This window comes from Lolium perenne, chromosome 5 (genome assembly GCF_019359855.2).
Source record: "Lolium perenne isolate Kyuss_39 chromosome 5, Kyuss_2.0, whole genome shotgun sequence".
NCBI lineage: Eukaryota > Viridiplantae > Streptophyta > Magnoliopsida > Poales > Poaceae > Lolium > Lolium perenne.
This window is the reverse complement of record NC_067248.2, coordinates 254596912-254613378: the sequence shown is the minus strand read 5'-3', so window position 1 is coordinate 254613378 and position 16467 is coordinate 254596912. Positions and strand designations below refer to the sequence as shown.

Below are 16467 nucleotides of genomic sequence, written 5' to 3'. Positions count from 1 at the left end.
TCTTGGGTATTAGTACTATATTGGTTGGTATGAAGTGTCATACAAAACAACGCAATACAAGAATACAATGGCCTAAGTGACTGACAAGGAATATGATAGGAATGCACGTCTGGAACAAAATAAAGTGTTATTATGTTCGTCGTTGGCATTCTATCTAGCCCTTAGAATTTATAATAAAGAACTTAATAATTGTTATTTTGCTCTGGTCAAATGAAAACAATGAGTTGTTCAAATTATGACATTACTCCATGTACGATGGATAAGTTATTATAAATCTTAATGGTGAAACACACATACATAACACTAACGCTAAAATGCCATAAGGCAAATGATTTGAATTCCACTTATTTGTGGAACCGCCATTTAGGTCATGTTAGAAAGGAATGCATGAAGGAACTCCATGCAAATGGATTTTTGGAGTCATTTGATTTTTGAATCATTTGGCGCTTGCAAATCTTTTCTAAAAAGAATGACTAAAATACCGTTCATAGGCCAAGAGTTGAACGGGCAACTAACTTAGTGGAAACATACATGCTGATGTATGTGGTTCACTGGGCATAGTTGTGTGCGGGAGATTCTTCTACTTCATAAAAACTTCCAACAATGAATTGAGTATATATATATGGATATATTCAATAAGGAAGAAATTTGAAACATTTGAATAGGATTCAAATAAATTTCAGTATGAAGTGGAAATCATCGTAATAGAAATCAAATATCTATGATTGGATCATGGTGGAAATATTTGAATTACGAGTTTTAGCGAACATCCAAGAGAGTTATGAAATTGTTCTACAACCTACGTTTCTTGGAGTATCATAGTGATGATGAAGTATCCAAGAGATATATCCAAATTTTGTTGGATCAATGATGAGATAAAATATTGATGCCATTATATTTTTGTGGATTATGCTTTAGTGACTACCGCTTTTACACTGAATAGAGCATCATCATGATCCGTTAAAATGACACCATACAAGTTATGGCATGGGTATGAACCCTAATAGTCAACCAAAATCGGATGAATGTCTTTGTTGGTTATCCCAGAGATTTAATTGGGAATTCTTCCCACGAGACAAAGACAAAAGTGTTTGTCAATGTTTCTTATTTCCGAGAAATTGTTTCGAGTGAAGTATTTGAGTGGGAGGACAATATAATTTGATAAGGTTTATGAACCTGAGCATAATGATCAGAGTAGCGCAGCATCGGAATTGGTTTCGGAAGCGGCCACGACGATCATGGCTCTCATGACTACAAAGTGTTTTAGCCATGGAGATCGAAGTACATATTGAACCTTGTAGGTATGGTTTACTTTGTGATCAAATAAATGATTTGTGGACAAAGGATTGATTTTTGAACAATGATAAACCAACTACAAAACAAAGAAGTTATGATGGGCCCTGACTCCATTAAAATGGCCATGCGCCATGAAATCCAAGATAGATGAATACTTTATGAAAGTAAATGGATCTATGAAATTGATAGACTTCGATGAAATATCCTTGAAGAAAGCTTGACTTATCGAAAAATTGTTTACGACAAAGTTCAAAGAGTTGAATACGATAAGATTAGATCTTCCGTAGCAATGCTTATAGTCTATGTGGATTATTCTAGTAATCACTACATATTTCTTTTATGAGATATGCTAGTAGGATGGCAAAATACACTACTTAACAGAAGTATGTATACAAGATACAACCAAGAGTTTTGCTGGTCCGTGGAATACTAGATAGGTATACAAGCTTCAATTGGATGAAGTAAGTATCACGGAGTTGGAATCTTCACCAGATGAAATAGTCAAAGAGTTTTTGATTTCATCAGAGACGATGAAAAGGCTTGCATTTGCAAGAAATTAAGTGGGAGCGCTAAGACACATTTATAATACTTTATGTAGGTGACATATAGTTGGTTATAAATGATGTAATTATATACTTGATTAAAAAGGTTTCATTGAGAATTAACTTCAATGAAAGGATATGGACTGAAACAAATTTAGTGTCAAGATCTATGAAGATAGATTGAAACACATAAATAAGTTTAAGTCAAAGTACATATGATGGATATTGAAGTAGTTCAATATAGAAATATTAAGAAAATGTTCTTGTCATGTGAAGGTTTAACAAGACTTGAGTGTATCTAACACTCAATGAGTAAAAACACATGAGTGATTATAGATCACGAATAATATGTACACAATCAGATATCATGTGCTATAAAGTGTTATGAGCATATACCAGAATGATTCATATGATGATCATTAGACGACAGTAAGAATATCCTTGAGTACTTTAGAAGAACTAAGGATATATATATTTTTTTTTGTATGAAGAAATGACAAACAAATCGCTGTAAGGTGTTACACCGATATTGGTTTTGTCACATATAAATTATAATTTCAATCTCAAATTAGACTAAGTGTTGTTTAAAAGGTAGCACAATGAGCTAGAAATTGTCTATGCTAGATTTATAAGAGTTCTAAATATTGTGACGGATTCTACAAAAGTAGGCAGAGTATGTCATTGTTTTGACAATGACAAAGGATGTTAAGTCAAGAGGTTCTTTGAGAACTTGGTGTAGTTCCGACAGAGTCAGAACTTTGAAGCTATATTGTATGTGACAATATTAGTGACATATTTCAGACCGCGGAATTAAGGTTCCACCAGAAGACCAAACATATTTAATGCCGACTCATTTGGAAATGAGTGATGCGTTGAGACGCAAATGAATTACAAAATACATACGTTTCTGAGCGTGTCAGATCCGTTGACTAAAAACCTCTCCCGTGAGCAATACATGATAAAGCACCATAAGGCCAAGGTGTTATATCTTTACAAATGTAAACTAGATTATTGACTCTAGTGCAAGTGGGAGACTGAAGGAGATATGCCCTAGAGGCAATAATAAAGTGGTTATTATTTATATCTTTATGTTTATGATAAATGTTTATATATCATGCTAGAATTGTATTAACCGAAACATTAGTACATGTGTGATATGTAGACAAACAAGAAGTCCCTAGTATGCCTCTTAAACTAGCTTGTTGATTAATGGATGATTAGTTTCATAATCATGAACATTGGATGTTATTAATAACAAGGTTATATCATTATATGAATGATGTAATGGACACACCCAATTAAGCATAGCATAAGATCTCGTCATTAAGTTATTTGCTATAAGCTTTCGATACATAGTTACCTAGTCCTTATGACCATGAGATCTTGTAAATCACTTATACCGGAAAGGTACTTTGATTACACCAAACACCACTGCGTAAATGGGTGGCTATAAAGGTGGGATTAAGTATCCTAAAGTATGAGTTGAGGCATATGGATCAACGGTGGGATTTGTCCATCCCGATGACGGATAGATATACTCTGGGGCCCTCTCGGTGGAATGTCGTCTAATGTCTTGCAAGCATATGAATGAGTTCATAAGAGACCACATACCACGGTACGAGTAAAGAGTACTTGTCAGGAGACGAGGTTGAACAAGGTATAGAGTGATACCGAAGATCAAACCTCGGACAAGTAAAATATCGCGAGACAAAGGGAATTGGTAACGTATGTAAATGGTTCATTCGATCACTAAAGTCATCGTTGAATATGTGGGAGCCATTATGGATCTCCAGATCCCGCTATTGGTTATTGGTCGGAGTGAGTACTCAACCATGTCCGCATAGTTCACGAACCGTAGGGTGACACACTTAAAGTTGGATGTTGAAATGGTAGTACTTGAATATGGAATGGAGTTCGAATATTTGTTCGGAGTCCCGGATGAGATCCCGGACATCACGAGGAGTTCCGGAATGGTCCGGAGAATAAGATTCATATATAGGATGTCATTTTATGTGAAATAAAATGTCGCGGAAGGTTCTATGGAAGGTTCTAGAAGGTTCTAGAAAAGTCCGGAAGAAACCACCAAGGAAGGTGGAGTCCACATGGGACTCCACCTCCATGGCCGGCCAACCCTAGATGGGGAGGAGTCCCAAGTGGACTCCTCCATAGGGGGCCGGCCACCCCCCCACATGGGAGGTGGAAATCCCACCTTTTGGTGGGAGTCCTAATTGGGCTAGGTTTCCCCTCTTATGGAAGGTTTTGGTTCGGGTCTTATTCGAAGACTTGGACACCAACACTTGGGGATCCACCTATATAATGAGGGGCCAAGGGAGGGGGCCGGCCACCCCAAGACCACAAGCTGGCCGCCGGCCGGCCACCCCCTCCCAAACCCTAGCCGCCCCCCTCTCCTCCATATCTCCCGCGTAGCTTAGCGAAGCTCCGCCGGACTTCTTCACCGCCACCGACACCACGCCGTCGTGCTGTCGGATTCAAGAGGAGCTACTACTTCCGCTGCCCGCTGGAACGGGGAGGTGGACGTCGTCTTCATCAACAACCGAACGTGTGACCGAGTACGGAGGTGCTGCCCGTTCGTGGCGCCGGAACCGATCGTGATCAAGATCTTCTACGCGCTTTTGCAAGCGGCAAGTGAACGTCTACCGCAGCAACAAGAGCCTCCTCTTGTAGGCTTTGGAATCTCTTCAAGGGTTAGTCTCGTTCATCCCCTCGTTGCTCCCATCTTCTAGATTGCATCTTGGCTTGGATTGCGTGTTCACGGTAGGAAATTTTTTGTTTTCTATGCAACGTTATCCTACAACCCTTACATCAGATCTTGGCTTCGCGATGGCGACGGCTCTGGAAGGTTTCTCGTACCGTGGTTTTTCCGTCTCGATGTTTTAGGTCAGGGACCTTTATATAGGCGAAGAGGCGGAGTCGGAGGGTCGACGAGGCGGTGACACACTAGGGGGGCGCGGCCCACACCCTGGCCGCGCCGGCCTATCATCTGGGGCCCACAGGGCCCTCCTCTGGTCTCTCTCGGGTGTTCTGGAAGCTTCGTGAAATTCTAAGATGCTGGGCGTTGATTTCATCCAATTCCGAGAATATTTCCTTACTAGGATTTCTGAAACCAAAAACAGCAGAAAACAGGAACTGGCACTTTGGCATCTCGTCAATAGGTTAGTTCCAGAAAACGCATAAAATCATCATAAAGTGTGAACAAAACATGTAGGTATTGTCATAAAACAAGCATGGAACATAAGAAATTATCGATACGTTGGAGACGTATCAGCGCCATTAACGCGGCCCACAAGTAATGCCGCGGAAGACGAAGCATGTCCCTGCCAGGCAGGCCCGTGCGAGGACCGAGCGGACACTTTGTGCGTCCGCTCAGCGTCCGCAGAGACGCAAACCTGGTGTGTTGCGCCGCTGGAGGTGGTGCCATACGCATTTTCGGTCACGACGGACACAAACGGTCGCTTAACGTCCGTTTGCGTCGCACCGCCGGAGATGCCCTAAGAGCATCTCCAACAGGCGCTCTATCCAGCGTTGTATCCAAAAAAGTAGCTAGTTTAGCGCGCGGGCGCAAAATAATGCTCCAACAGGCACTCTATCCGGTGCTGTAAAATACAGCTTGGGTCAAAAGCGCTATATCTACCGCACCGGAAAGAGCGCGCGGTATAACGTCGCGCGCAGAAACAACTACATATTTTTACAGCTCCAAGATATAGCGTTGGATAGAGCTTCTGCTGGAGGTGAATATGTACCGCAAAATATGAATAGAGCGCGCTGGAAAGCGCTTTTACAGCACCAAGATTTAGCGTGACTGTAGGAGATGCTCTAAGGGCATCTCCAGCGGCGCGACGCAAACGGTCGCTGAGCGACCGTTTTCGTCCTCCGTGACCGGAAATGCGTCTGGGGCCTGTTCCAGCGGGGCGACGCAAAGTGACCGGGTTGTCCGCCGCGACGGAAACCTGGCCCAAATATGCGCCAGGTTTGCGTTTCGGCGGACGTCCGGAAACGTCCGCTCGTGTCTGGCGGACGTTTCGGCTGGCCCGCCTGGCAGCGACCCTGCGTCGATGCGTCTTCTCAAACGCGCCAGCGACTGCAAAGCTGCGTCGCTGCATCGTTTCGGCTGGCCCGCCTGGCAGCGACCCTGCATCGATGCGTCTTCTCAGACGCCCCAGCGACTGCAAAGCTGCGTCGCTGCATCGCTTCGGGACACTGTGCCACTAATGGCGACGATGCCTCGGCTGCCGAGCGGCCGCCGACCTCCGCCCACCAGGTTAATGGCGACGCCACGCGTCCCGCGGCTACCGCATGCCGCCGGCCTATATAAAGGGGGCGCGCGTTTTTCTTCCTCATCCACTCCTCCAAATAAACCCTAGCTAGCCGCCACAAAGCTCGACCGTAGCGCCGCCTAGGTGTTCCTGCGACGCAGCCAAGCCCGCGAGGAAGTCCATGGCCGGTCCTGGTGGCCGGCGAGGCGGTCGAGGCCGCGGCCCTGGGAGCCCCCCGTGGCCGGGGCAGGGGCCGCCGTGGTGGAGCAGCTACGGCCCCACGCTCGCCGTCGCCTGCGCCCTCCTCGTCCTCGCAGGAGGAGCGCTGCTTCGAGTTCCTCCTCCACATCGACGACGACCCACTCGCCATCAAGCGGCTACCGGACAAGTTCGCCGAGTTCGTCGACGGCGTCGAGCCGGCGCACTTGCAGCTACGGGAGGCCAGCTGCAACTTCTGCCGCTGGACCGTGGAGGTCCTGTTCGACGGGCAGGGCAAGATGTACCTGCACAAGGGGTGGGACAAGTTCGCCCGTGACCTCGACCTCGAGCCTGGCTGCCAGCTCACCTTCCTCTACGAGGAGGACGGCGAGATGATCGTCAAGGTGTTCGACGACACAGCCTGCCGCAGGCACTACCACACCGACGACTCCGGCTCCGACATCGATAGTTAGAACGTCGAGTGTTATTTCTTTGCAGCGAATCTGGCTATAGGCCAGACGAAGCCAGTAGTGAAGGTCTCTGTCTGTTCTTCCTCGGTAGAACCAACAAGGGCACCGTCTCCTCCCGCTGGATTTTCCAGTTTGGGTGATTGGGTGTGCCCTCCAATGTTCTTCCTTGGCAGCAACATACGGAAATCAACACAACTGGCTTCTATTTTTTTAAATTTTATATTTGTGTCAACCATGGTTCAAACTATGTGTTAGTTTGTGTAAACCATGTGCCTAACTATGTGTTAGTTTGTGTAAAATCATGTTTTAAAATGTTATATTTGAAACTATGTTTAAATGGAGAAGAGGGAAGAAATGAAAAAAAATTAAATGCGTCGCCCCGCTGGAGCAGACCCCAGACGCAAATGGACGCGCGGACAAAAACGGTCATTTCTGCGTCCGCAGCACGACGCAAACGGACGCTCACGGACATCAAAATGCGTCGCGCTGCTGGAGATGACCTAAATCTATAGGTGTGCATGTGGCGGGTGTTTTTTTGTCGCGCGATGCGCTCGGGCTCGCTCCTGGCGGACGCGCGGACGTACGCGGCTCGCTCCTGGCGCGCGGTCGTACTCGTCGCAGGGAAGCGCGGACGTACGAGGCGCGCGAGCGTACTGGTCGCGGGGGCACGCGGGCGTGGTTGTCGCAGGGAAAGCAGGACATGTGTTGTTATATTCTACGAAGTTTGGGGCAATTTTTTTTTGTAAAAGTTGGTCTTTTTCTAGTGATATTCGTCAGGTTTAGGTCACAGTATATACTACTGTACTACGTACTTAGAAGCCTTGGACTAGGGCCGGATGTGAAGATGCGGCCTAGTTTGCATATCTAGCTGACTGGGCCTCTATTCAGTTAGTGAATCGATCTAAGCTAATGTTTTTTTGAGCCTTTATTTCTTCTTCAATTCGCCTTTGTTTTGAAGTGCTACGCGATTTTTCTAAAACTCTTTTTGCGGGAAAAGCCAGCTATTTTATTCTCAAAAGGTTGAATTAAAATCAGGTAGAAGAGGCATAAGAGCAAGCTACAATAACTTTTTGGATATTTTTTTTCCTCAGTCAATTGCTTTTGCTTTTGAGAGTGCTACACTATTTTTTTTGCGGGAACAGGGAGCTTATCTTATTCTCAAGTTGAAAATGCAATCAACTAACACTAATGAGAAATAAACTCCATATCCATACCAAAAGGAAAATAAATGAGAGGTGAAATCCGGAGCGCTGTTGTAGCCCCAACACATGCGTGAATTAATTATGCGTGTGTTTGATTCGCAATGAAAAAAAATGCATGTGTTTGGTGCGCGATTTTGTTCCGCGCAGGCGCTCTCTGTCGATCTTCGTGAACACGGCTTCTTTTATATTCATCAAATTGCTCGCTATCCTTGATTAATCAGGCTTTCTAGACAAAACGTGCCCAGAAAAATGGTGCAGATTAACGGGAGGGAGCGCGACCAGCCATAGTAGAGAGAGTGACACCATATTTATCATGTTTGACAGTTCGGCCATCACACATCACGATTCACGAACAAGTCAATATTTTTTTTCAAAACTGGAGGCTGGTTAGACATAGTTTTTCATGTGGGTAAAAAATAAGACGACGCCGGACGATTAAGCCATTGAAATGGATATGCACACGAGGTAGCTAGGAATATGTCCAAGCAAAGATGCGTGTATGTCAAAGTAGTATGATTTTGTTCATACTTGCGCTCCTGCGATACTATCGCACTTAACGTGCTCCCACTGCTCACCTACTTTAATTAAATCTTGAAATCGATAGCAAATTCTCGCAAAAAAAAAAATCTTGAAATCGACGGGCCAACCTTTTCAAATCCACATCAAGTTTTCCTTGGTGCAACCGCAGTATATTTCATTTGTTTGTTCGACCTTTAACTCGTGCCCTTCCAAAAACAAAATCCTGAATTCATTCGAGTAAAGACTAGGATCACACATTTACAAAAGCAAATCTATACTAGTGATTCCTACGAGATTCTGACTGTACAAACCGATGAAAGAACAGGCACATTCGGCAAACCCTGCATGGCTGCATGCGCATGCCGGTTTGTTGCACTCTAGTCTAGAGCTACTTGGAGGGGAGCTGCAGCGGGGTGGGCGGCGACATGGGGCGGCGGCGCCAGAGGTTGACCTCCTTCCTGGGCTCGGACGCCACCACCCCGCCGCCGAGCACCAGCGGCGCCGAGTGCGCCACGAACCCGTCGTCCTCGTACGAGTCGTACCCGTCGGCGTCCGCGTCGGAGCCCCTCGGCTCCGCCTGCTCATCGTCATCCGTCGTCCAGTCGAAGTCCTGCAGCGCCGCGCGGCCGCTCGTGAACCGCTTCATCTGGCCCAGGCCACCCGCCGCTGGCGCGGGCGCCGCGGCCACGGAGCTCCGTCTCCCCTTGAAACCGTCGGGGGTAGCTGCGCAGCTGGGTTTGGTGGAGGACGAGGACGAGGAGGAGCGCGACCTGGTGCGGCGGAAGAGCATCCGCCTCACGAGCGAGGTCCTGGGCCTGGAGGTCGCTGGCAGCGGATGGCGCGGCGGGAGCGGGCACGCGCCGCCGTCCATCCCGCACGCCAGTGGGGCGGGTTTCGCGGCTTTCCGGCTCTTGGTCTTCCTGGCCTTGCTGCTGGACTTGCTCCGCTTGATCTGGCCGATGCAGGAGACCTTGGGCGACGAGGCCTCGGGCGTCCGGTACCCGCTGCCGCTGCCGCCCTGGTTCTTACTGCCCCTCCTCCTCCCGCCGCCGCGCGCCTCGGGCGGCACGATGGAGACCATGGGGCCCGAGAAGGCGTTGCGGTGGTTGAAGGACGACTTCCCGCGGACGGCGAAGTTGGTTGTGGAGGAGGAGAAGGATGCCGCGGTGGACCGCAGGAAGGCCGCCAGGGCGGCGCCGGCGCCGCTCCGGGACCTCGCGTGCTTGCTCGGCTTCCTCTCCATCGCCGGCTTGCTACCGTGTGTGAAGTGTGAACGCGCGTACGTGACGGATAGCTTGCTCGTCTAGCCTTCCTGTTGCCGATGGTCGATCGCTCAGCTCCACCGACTGGTAAGGATCGCCCGGCGCTGGCTCGCCTTTGCAGACCTTGCTTGTCCCATCTGACTCGGCCGGCCGGGGTTATATACCACGCGCGGGATGGTTGGTGAGTAATAATTCTAAATTAAAATGACGATGTGACGACGCAGCAGCAGATCGCGTGTGCGAGGCGTGGTCAAAGGCCCCGAAACGGGTGGGAGCAGGAGCAGGGGTCCGTTCCTTCCGGGCGAGCGCCGGCGCCGCAGCTAGCTACATTAATCACCGCGGAGAAACCGGGCTCCAGCCAATGGTTTCTGCTTAGACCGGGGAGTATCATACACTAGTATCATGCACGTGATACTAGTTTATGATACTACCATCACAATGTATAGTACTATCATATATAGTAGTATCATAGTATCATTATATTTAATGTTTTATAAAATCTTAATGCAATTTTGTGTACATGATGTATTTGGTATTAAGTTTTCTAGTTTTACGTGCTATGATACGGTATTATATTATGATACCACACACATATCTCTCACCTTATTAATTGTTATTAATTGGTGCGCCAGTTTTTTTGCCAACTTTAGCATGCATGATATTACTTACGATACTTCCATTGTGACTAGTCCGTGCTTGCCTTGGTTGAACGGGCGGGGTCAGGTGGTCGTATTCTCGTTCGTTTTTTATGCGGCCTCCTATGATGGAATGAAACGACCTGGTTTTGGCCGAGACCGGATCACACCCCCATGCCTGCTGGTGGGGGCGCCCATCTGGTCTGGCCATCACCTTGTGGCATTTCAAGCGAACCGACTCATCTGGTACTCGCGTGTGGTTCGCGCGCACAGATAGACCGGCCGCGCACTTCAGCCAAGCCGGACGAACCAAACGGACCGACCAGTCCGTCACGACCAATTGCCCCACAAAATTTAGAAAATCGATGCGTCGGCGCAGATAGAGCGCGTGCCGCAGGCCCGCTTCAAAGCAACCCGACGACATAAGGCTGACCGGCGGCAACAATAAAAACCGTTGCTAACCACTGCGCCCACCGCATCAACTCCTGCGTCGGCATTGATGTCGATGGCACTGGAAATGTGTGTATGTTGATACTGATGGCCATGGGTACTCATCGTCGCTGCACATGCCTTCTATCCCCCACTCCCACGCCCCGCGCCATTGCCACTCCTCAGATTTTGCCTCGCCGGAGATGAAGCTACCCAAGTGGATGAAGAAGACCGCCAACGACCGCTAGGTGAGGTCCTTGTCCGCCGCTGGGATTCTCCGCCCCGGCGGAACCCTGCGCACGCCCGCCGTCTGCCTGCAGCACCACATCCGACGGAGTTCGTCGGTCCACAAGTTGCGACGACAACACTACTTCCTCCTCCGCAACAACCAAGCTGCAACATGCGGTAGTGCCGTTACTGAAGGCGCAATGGCGGTGGGTGCAGGGCACTCCCTACCAGATGGGTGGCACCTGAACAAGGAGAGGCTCCGATGTCTCCTCCGCCTGCGAATCAGCAGGCACTACGCGAGGAGATGCGCCGCTGAATTAAGCGGTTGCCGCCGGCGCTGCGGTACGATGACGCCTACCAACACGAAGACTTCTGGCGGGCCTTCCTTGCCTGGGAGCACGAGGCACACCGTACGATCCACGTTAAGCGGGATTTCCAGCCCGGCAAGGCCACCCCAGAAAGCAAGGGTGAAAACGAGGACAACGAGGAGATGGAGGACGTGGTGTCTCCCACCATTGTCGAGCTGGAGGTGCTTGTCCCCGACGACTACGACGAGGATGCGGCCACACCCGCCGCCTTGGAGTAGTCCAGGGCCGACGAGGAGGCCAAGTGATCCTGGCTCAGGCTGGAGGACATCGTCGAACTCACGACGATGGTGGCGGAGCTCGTTGCCTTGCTGCCACCTGCCGCCGCATGCACCGCCGCAGGTCGTGTGGGACGGCCAGATGGTGTTTCCCACTCGGCAGTACACGCTGCCAGCCACTCCGTCATAGTACGTGCCGCAGCCGCCGCCGCAGTATGTGCCACAACGGTCGGAGGTCCCTGCCACGGCGAAGAAGACCGCGGCGCTTGAAACTAGTATTTTTTCTATGTAAATTATGTTTAAATAAATTAAATTTCTACCAAATTTTCGCGCTCTTTGTAAGCTTTATTCAAAAATGTCTGACTACGCGTGCTAGCCTCGCAGACCGGACCGCGACACACAATCTGCCTGCGGGACAACCAAACGGACACAAACGTGTCGAATGGGTTTCCTGTTTTGGATCGGTCCGCTGAAAGATGCTTTCATGCGTGCTCCTAATTAGCGTGGCGTTGCGGTGGACGACGGCGGCGGACCGGCCGGACGGCGTACGCACGGTGAGCAAGCAGGTAGCGATCGATTCGTTGATTAATTAGCAGCGACCCGTCCAGGCCTTTCCGGTGTGTACGTACGCCCGCTAGGGACAGCGGCCAATTTCCTCCGCCGCCGGCCGTCGCTGTTCGATCAGATGTCACGCCACGGACAAAGGCCGCACGTACCGCTGGAGAAAACGTCTCCCGTAATGAATGGTGGGTTTGACCTGTGGGGCTCGTCCTTCTCTTTATGGTTCTCTTCCAACTCTGGGAAATGAGATGGGGTCATCGAGCGTAGGTCTCTACTTCTTCTTTTTAGACTTGGGGGCAATGAAAACGTGTGTTTGTTCCATTGTTTGTTGAGCTTGCTGTGCACACTGGTAAGAACTACTCCCCCCATTTCAATAAAAATAAAGAGAATTACTCAAAATATATGAAGATTGTTGGTATAAAATTCTACGCTGCTAATTACGTACAATATAATCAAGATTTTGTTGCTCAATTCTTTTGGTACAAGTCCGTCTTAAAATGTGTGTGTGTGCCTCATTCATCGAAACGGAGTACCCCTGTTTCAGTGAATAAGGTTTATAAACGTTAAATTATTTGAGGTTTGATCAATTTTTACAAAAAACAATTATTCATACTACAAAATCAACATCATTAGTTACACGACAAACTATATTTTATATGATATCTATATTATATCATAGCGGGCAAATTTCCTTCGATGTGGCTGTGGGATTCAATTCGTTTTTAATTACGCAGCATATGTTCGATCAGATGTTAGGCCAAAGAAATGGCCTGGAGGTACATGCAGTGAAAACGTCTCCGGTAAGGGCATGTACAATGGGGAGACATCAAACTTCCCTTACGTTTACCATGCATGTAAGATTTATACTCAGTTGGAGAAGAGAGAAGGAAAAATGAGAAGATTGTTTTTTCATGCCTAAGGGATGATCTCTTATAAAATAAGAGAAGACTATTTTCATCATTGTATGATTTGTCTTTCCTTAGCCACACAATATTCTTCTAAAAATAATTAATTTTTATTTATTATAAGGAATGACAATAAAAAAATAATGCATTGTACATGGCATGAATTACTAAGAAAAAACATGTCTTACCTAATACCACTGCACATGCCTAATGAATGGAGGGTTTGACCTGCGGGGCTTTTTTTTTTCTCTTTCGTGATGAGTTACTGTGGGTCGAGGGCCTGATTGATCGATGGACGTTGCTACACAGTGCCCAGGCACCATATAGTCTTCCACGGTGCCCCTTCCAAAAATAGAAAGAAACAGGCATGTCTGCCCCACGTATTACTAAAAAGGAAAGTTTGGTCCCCCCACGTTTTCTCCTTGACCCAGCGTGATGCTTAGCTTTCCCACGATTTGGAGTAAAATCCCTACCCCCGGTCTCAGGCCTTATCTGCGCGTTGCTAGTACATGGCAGAAAGAACACTATAAATCTTGTAAAGAATGCATTCACACATGCGGTTGGCAAAACAAACAAAAAAATCATACCGAGTATATACAACTGCACCATCGTCCTTTTAATGCAACAAAACACATCGCTTGCTTTGCAACCCGTAGATGAAAATTTGGCCCTAAGTAATCAACAAGAAGTACCCTTCACCCATGCCTCTCCCTGTCACGTAAATATGCCAGCGTTATTACATATGCGGGTTAATATTGTGTTGAAAAAAATACATTCCAGACCATTAACAACTACATTTATAGTTGTGCGACAATGCAGTTTAGATCGAAAACTACATATACAATTCATCATTTGCAAACTACATATACCATAGAAAAGAGTGATGTGGTTTTGATAACAAAAAAATTAATCAAGGGATGGAAGAATAACATGTATTAGAATAAAAAATACATCAGGTCGAACCAAGAATAAATCAATAATAAACTACTATCTAATCTGACCCAAAACTTCTGTGAATAAAAATAGTGCATTCTATGACTAGAATAATACATCCCATATGCAATTTTTAATGAGAACATACATCATGTTCAATAAAAAAAAGTTCCGGAAAGAAACATACTGTCTAATGTGAAGCAAAACTTCGAGGGATGCAAAAGTACTTCCTGTGATATAATAATACATCCTGCACAATATAATCATGAAAATACATCATGTTAGATAAAAACTTCAGGAAAGAAACCTACTGTTTAATCTGACCAAGGAATATAAAAGTACATCATATTAGGACATAATAATACATCCATATGCACATGTTTACTTACTGTTGAAGCAAAAAAATCGGATGATCCCTTACTGTACAGCTGGGAATGCTTTCAAAACCAGACCAAATCCAACCTAAATTGTACGAACACATGTGTACCAACTAATCCAAACCAAACTAAAAGTTGCATACTAGGCCAAACCAGACTACAAAAATAATCCACCCAAACCCATCCAAAATAGTTCCCAGCTACCGGTTCAATCCACATTTTCGGACCCCAGGCAACTAGCATGCTGAGCTGCCGATGATTGAGGAAAAAATTCACAAAAATACAACGCTAGTTACTGTCTAGTCATATGACCATCAGGCTTCCTCACTAAAGAAGCTTGCAATCTGCAGTGATAACTCAATGGTACTTACAACTAGTGTCATCCTTGCATCAGTAGCCCACATAAAAGATAGCTTGAAGCATAAAGGAAACCAAGGATGTAATAGAGTGCAAGACCGTGAATCAAGTGTTTGGAGCGGTTTAGTTACCATGTTGGTAAGAGGCAGCTGAGCAGCAGTCATGTTGTATGGCACGCCAGAGAAGTCTTCCGTCGATTTCCTCTTGACAATCCTCGAGAAGGTGACCCTGCAAGACAGCACAGCCCAGCCCACGGAATTTCTCACCGGTTAGAAGAAACAACAGAGAAAGGCAAGAAAATACGATAGCGTTTCACAGAGGATGGAATTGGAAGCTTCAAAAATAATAATGATAATAGAGTGCGGCATGAGCTAGTATTCTCTAAGTCTAACACATTTACATCTTGTGAGAAAGAGAACCTACAAACTACCTATTGTACGAGTAAATATTTAAATGCATATACAGTAGCAGAAGTTGTACATAGTAATTATTTGCAAAAGGTACATCTAATACTAGTGATTTATGGGTTTGTTACATCCATGAAGAAATTGCAAAAACCCATTGTAAAAGCTTATGGTAAGATAATAAAAGTACATCCAATGTGTAGAATAACACTGTAACCATTTGAAACAAGATATATTTATTGTCCTAAATTTACATCTCACGGTTATTCAGTACCGCCTCTGAAAAAAGTGATCAAAAATTTCGTGTGTAAAAAAATACACCCTATATACAGAATTTTGCAACTAATTCTGATAATTTATACATCCCAGAATTGATAAACTACATCCCGATCGGCCACTATAGCTTTATAATTTAATTAATTACATTCAAAATCAGGAGAAATACACCTTAATCTTTCCATCATTTAGATACAAAAAAAAGCATAGAAAGTACATCCAGACTTGGGGCAAAGTTACTATTATAACATGAGAAATTTCATGCAACTGAGACATGTATTGATGGAGACGTCGGTCTCGAGTAGTAGAATGAAGAACTGTACAAGCTGAATTTACATGGTGGCTACTTTGAAGAGATTTAACTTACCTGGAGATTTCCTCCCGAGTGAGCCGTCGCTAGCCCATCACCGGACCCGCGCAGTGCTCGTCCGGTGGTGGCACAACTGACTGTATCGTATCAAGCGTGTACGGCGTGTTTCCATACCGATTGACGTGCCGCGCGGCGGCCGCAGTCTACCGACACTACCCTTCCTCCGATGAGGAGCTGGTGCGCGCGGCGGCAAACGCCACGGACAACAAGGCGAGCGCGGCCTCTCGGAACGCGGCGTCCACCTTGGGCCGGATCTTGAGCAGCGCCAGCGCCTCCTTCCGCGGCCAATAGTTGCCCGCCGACGAAGACCTGCCTCGCTAGCCCTTCTCGCCGCCGGGTAGCCCCTCTTGGCTGTCGATGCTCCCAGAACCAGATCCTCTTACCGCTGCCCCGAGCTCGTCGATCTGTTGTTGTTGTTGCTGCCCCGGCGTCGGACGACGAACGCAAACCACCACCACCTCCCTCGATTTGTCTTTCCACCGGACTATTTGCCGCCGACGAGGTAGAATCGAAGGAGGTGAGATGGAGGAGGGAGCTTGCAGGAAGGAGGTGAGGTGGGGAAATGGGGAATTTCGGTCGGCTTGGTCGTTGACTATCATCCAGACACGCCCGCTACATGTGGGAATATATGACCGAAGGATCCTGA

The 16467-nt window shown here is 46.9% G+C and overlaps 1 protein-coding gene and 1 long non-coding RNA gene across 2 annotated transcripts; both read right to left on the bottom strand.

Moving 5' to 3' along the window:
• Positions 1 to 8708: 8708 nt before the first annotated feature.
• On the bottom strand, positions 8709 to 9880 carry LOC127302762 (uncharacterized protein At1g76070). Its single transcript, XM_051333313.1, has one exon. The coding sequence runs from the start codon at positions 9742 to 9744 to the stop codon at positions 8890 to 8892; it is 855 nt and encodes a 284-aa protein (XP_051189273.1). The 5' UTR covers positions 9745 to 9880; the 3' UTR covers positions 8709 to 8889.
• A 4257-nt stretch (positions 9881 to 14137) lies between these two features.
• LOC127298365 (uncharacterized) lies at positions 14138 to 15903 on the bottom strand. The gene is made up of 3 exons (XR_007849718.2): positions 15819 to 15903; positions 14903 to 14999; positions 14138 to 14287 (listed from the first exon to the last, which is right to left on the bottom strand). It is a non-coding gene; the product is annotated as an uncharacterized lncRNA (long non-coding RNA).
• Positions 15904 to 16467: the final 564 nt, after the last annotated feature.

Coding starts and splice junctions, on each gene's coding strand:
- LOC127302762 (XM_051333313.1), bottom strand. CDS start 9,744: ATGGAGAGGAAGCCGAGCAAGCACGCGAGGTCCCGGAGCGGCGCCGGC.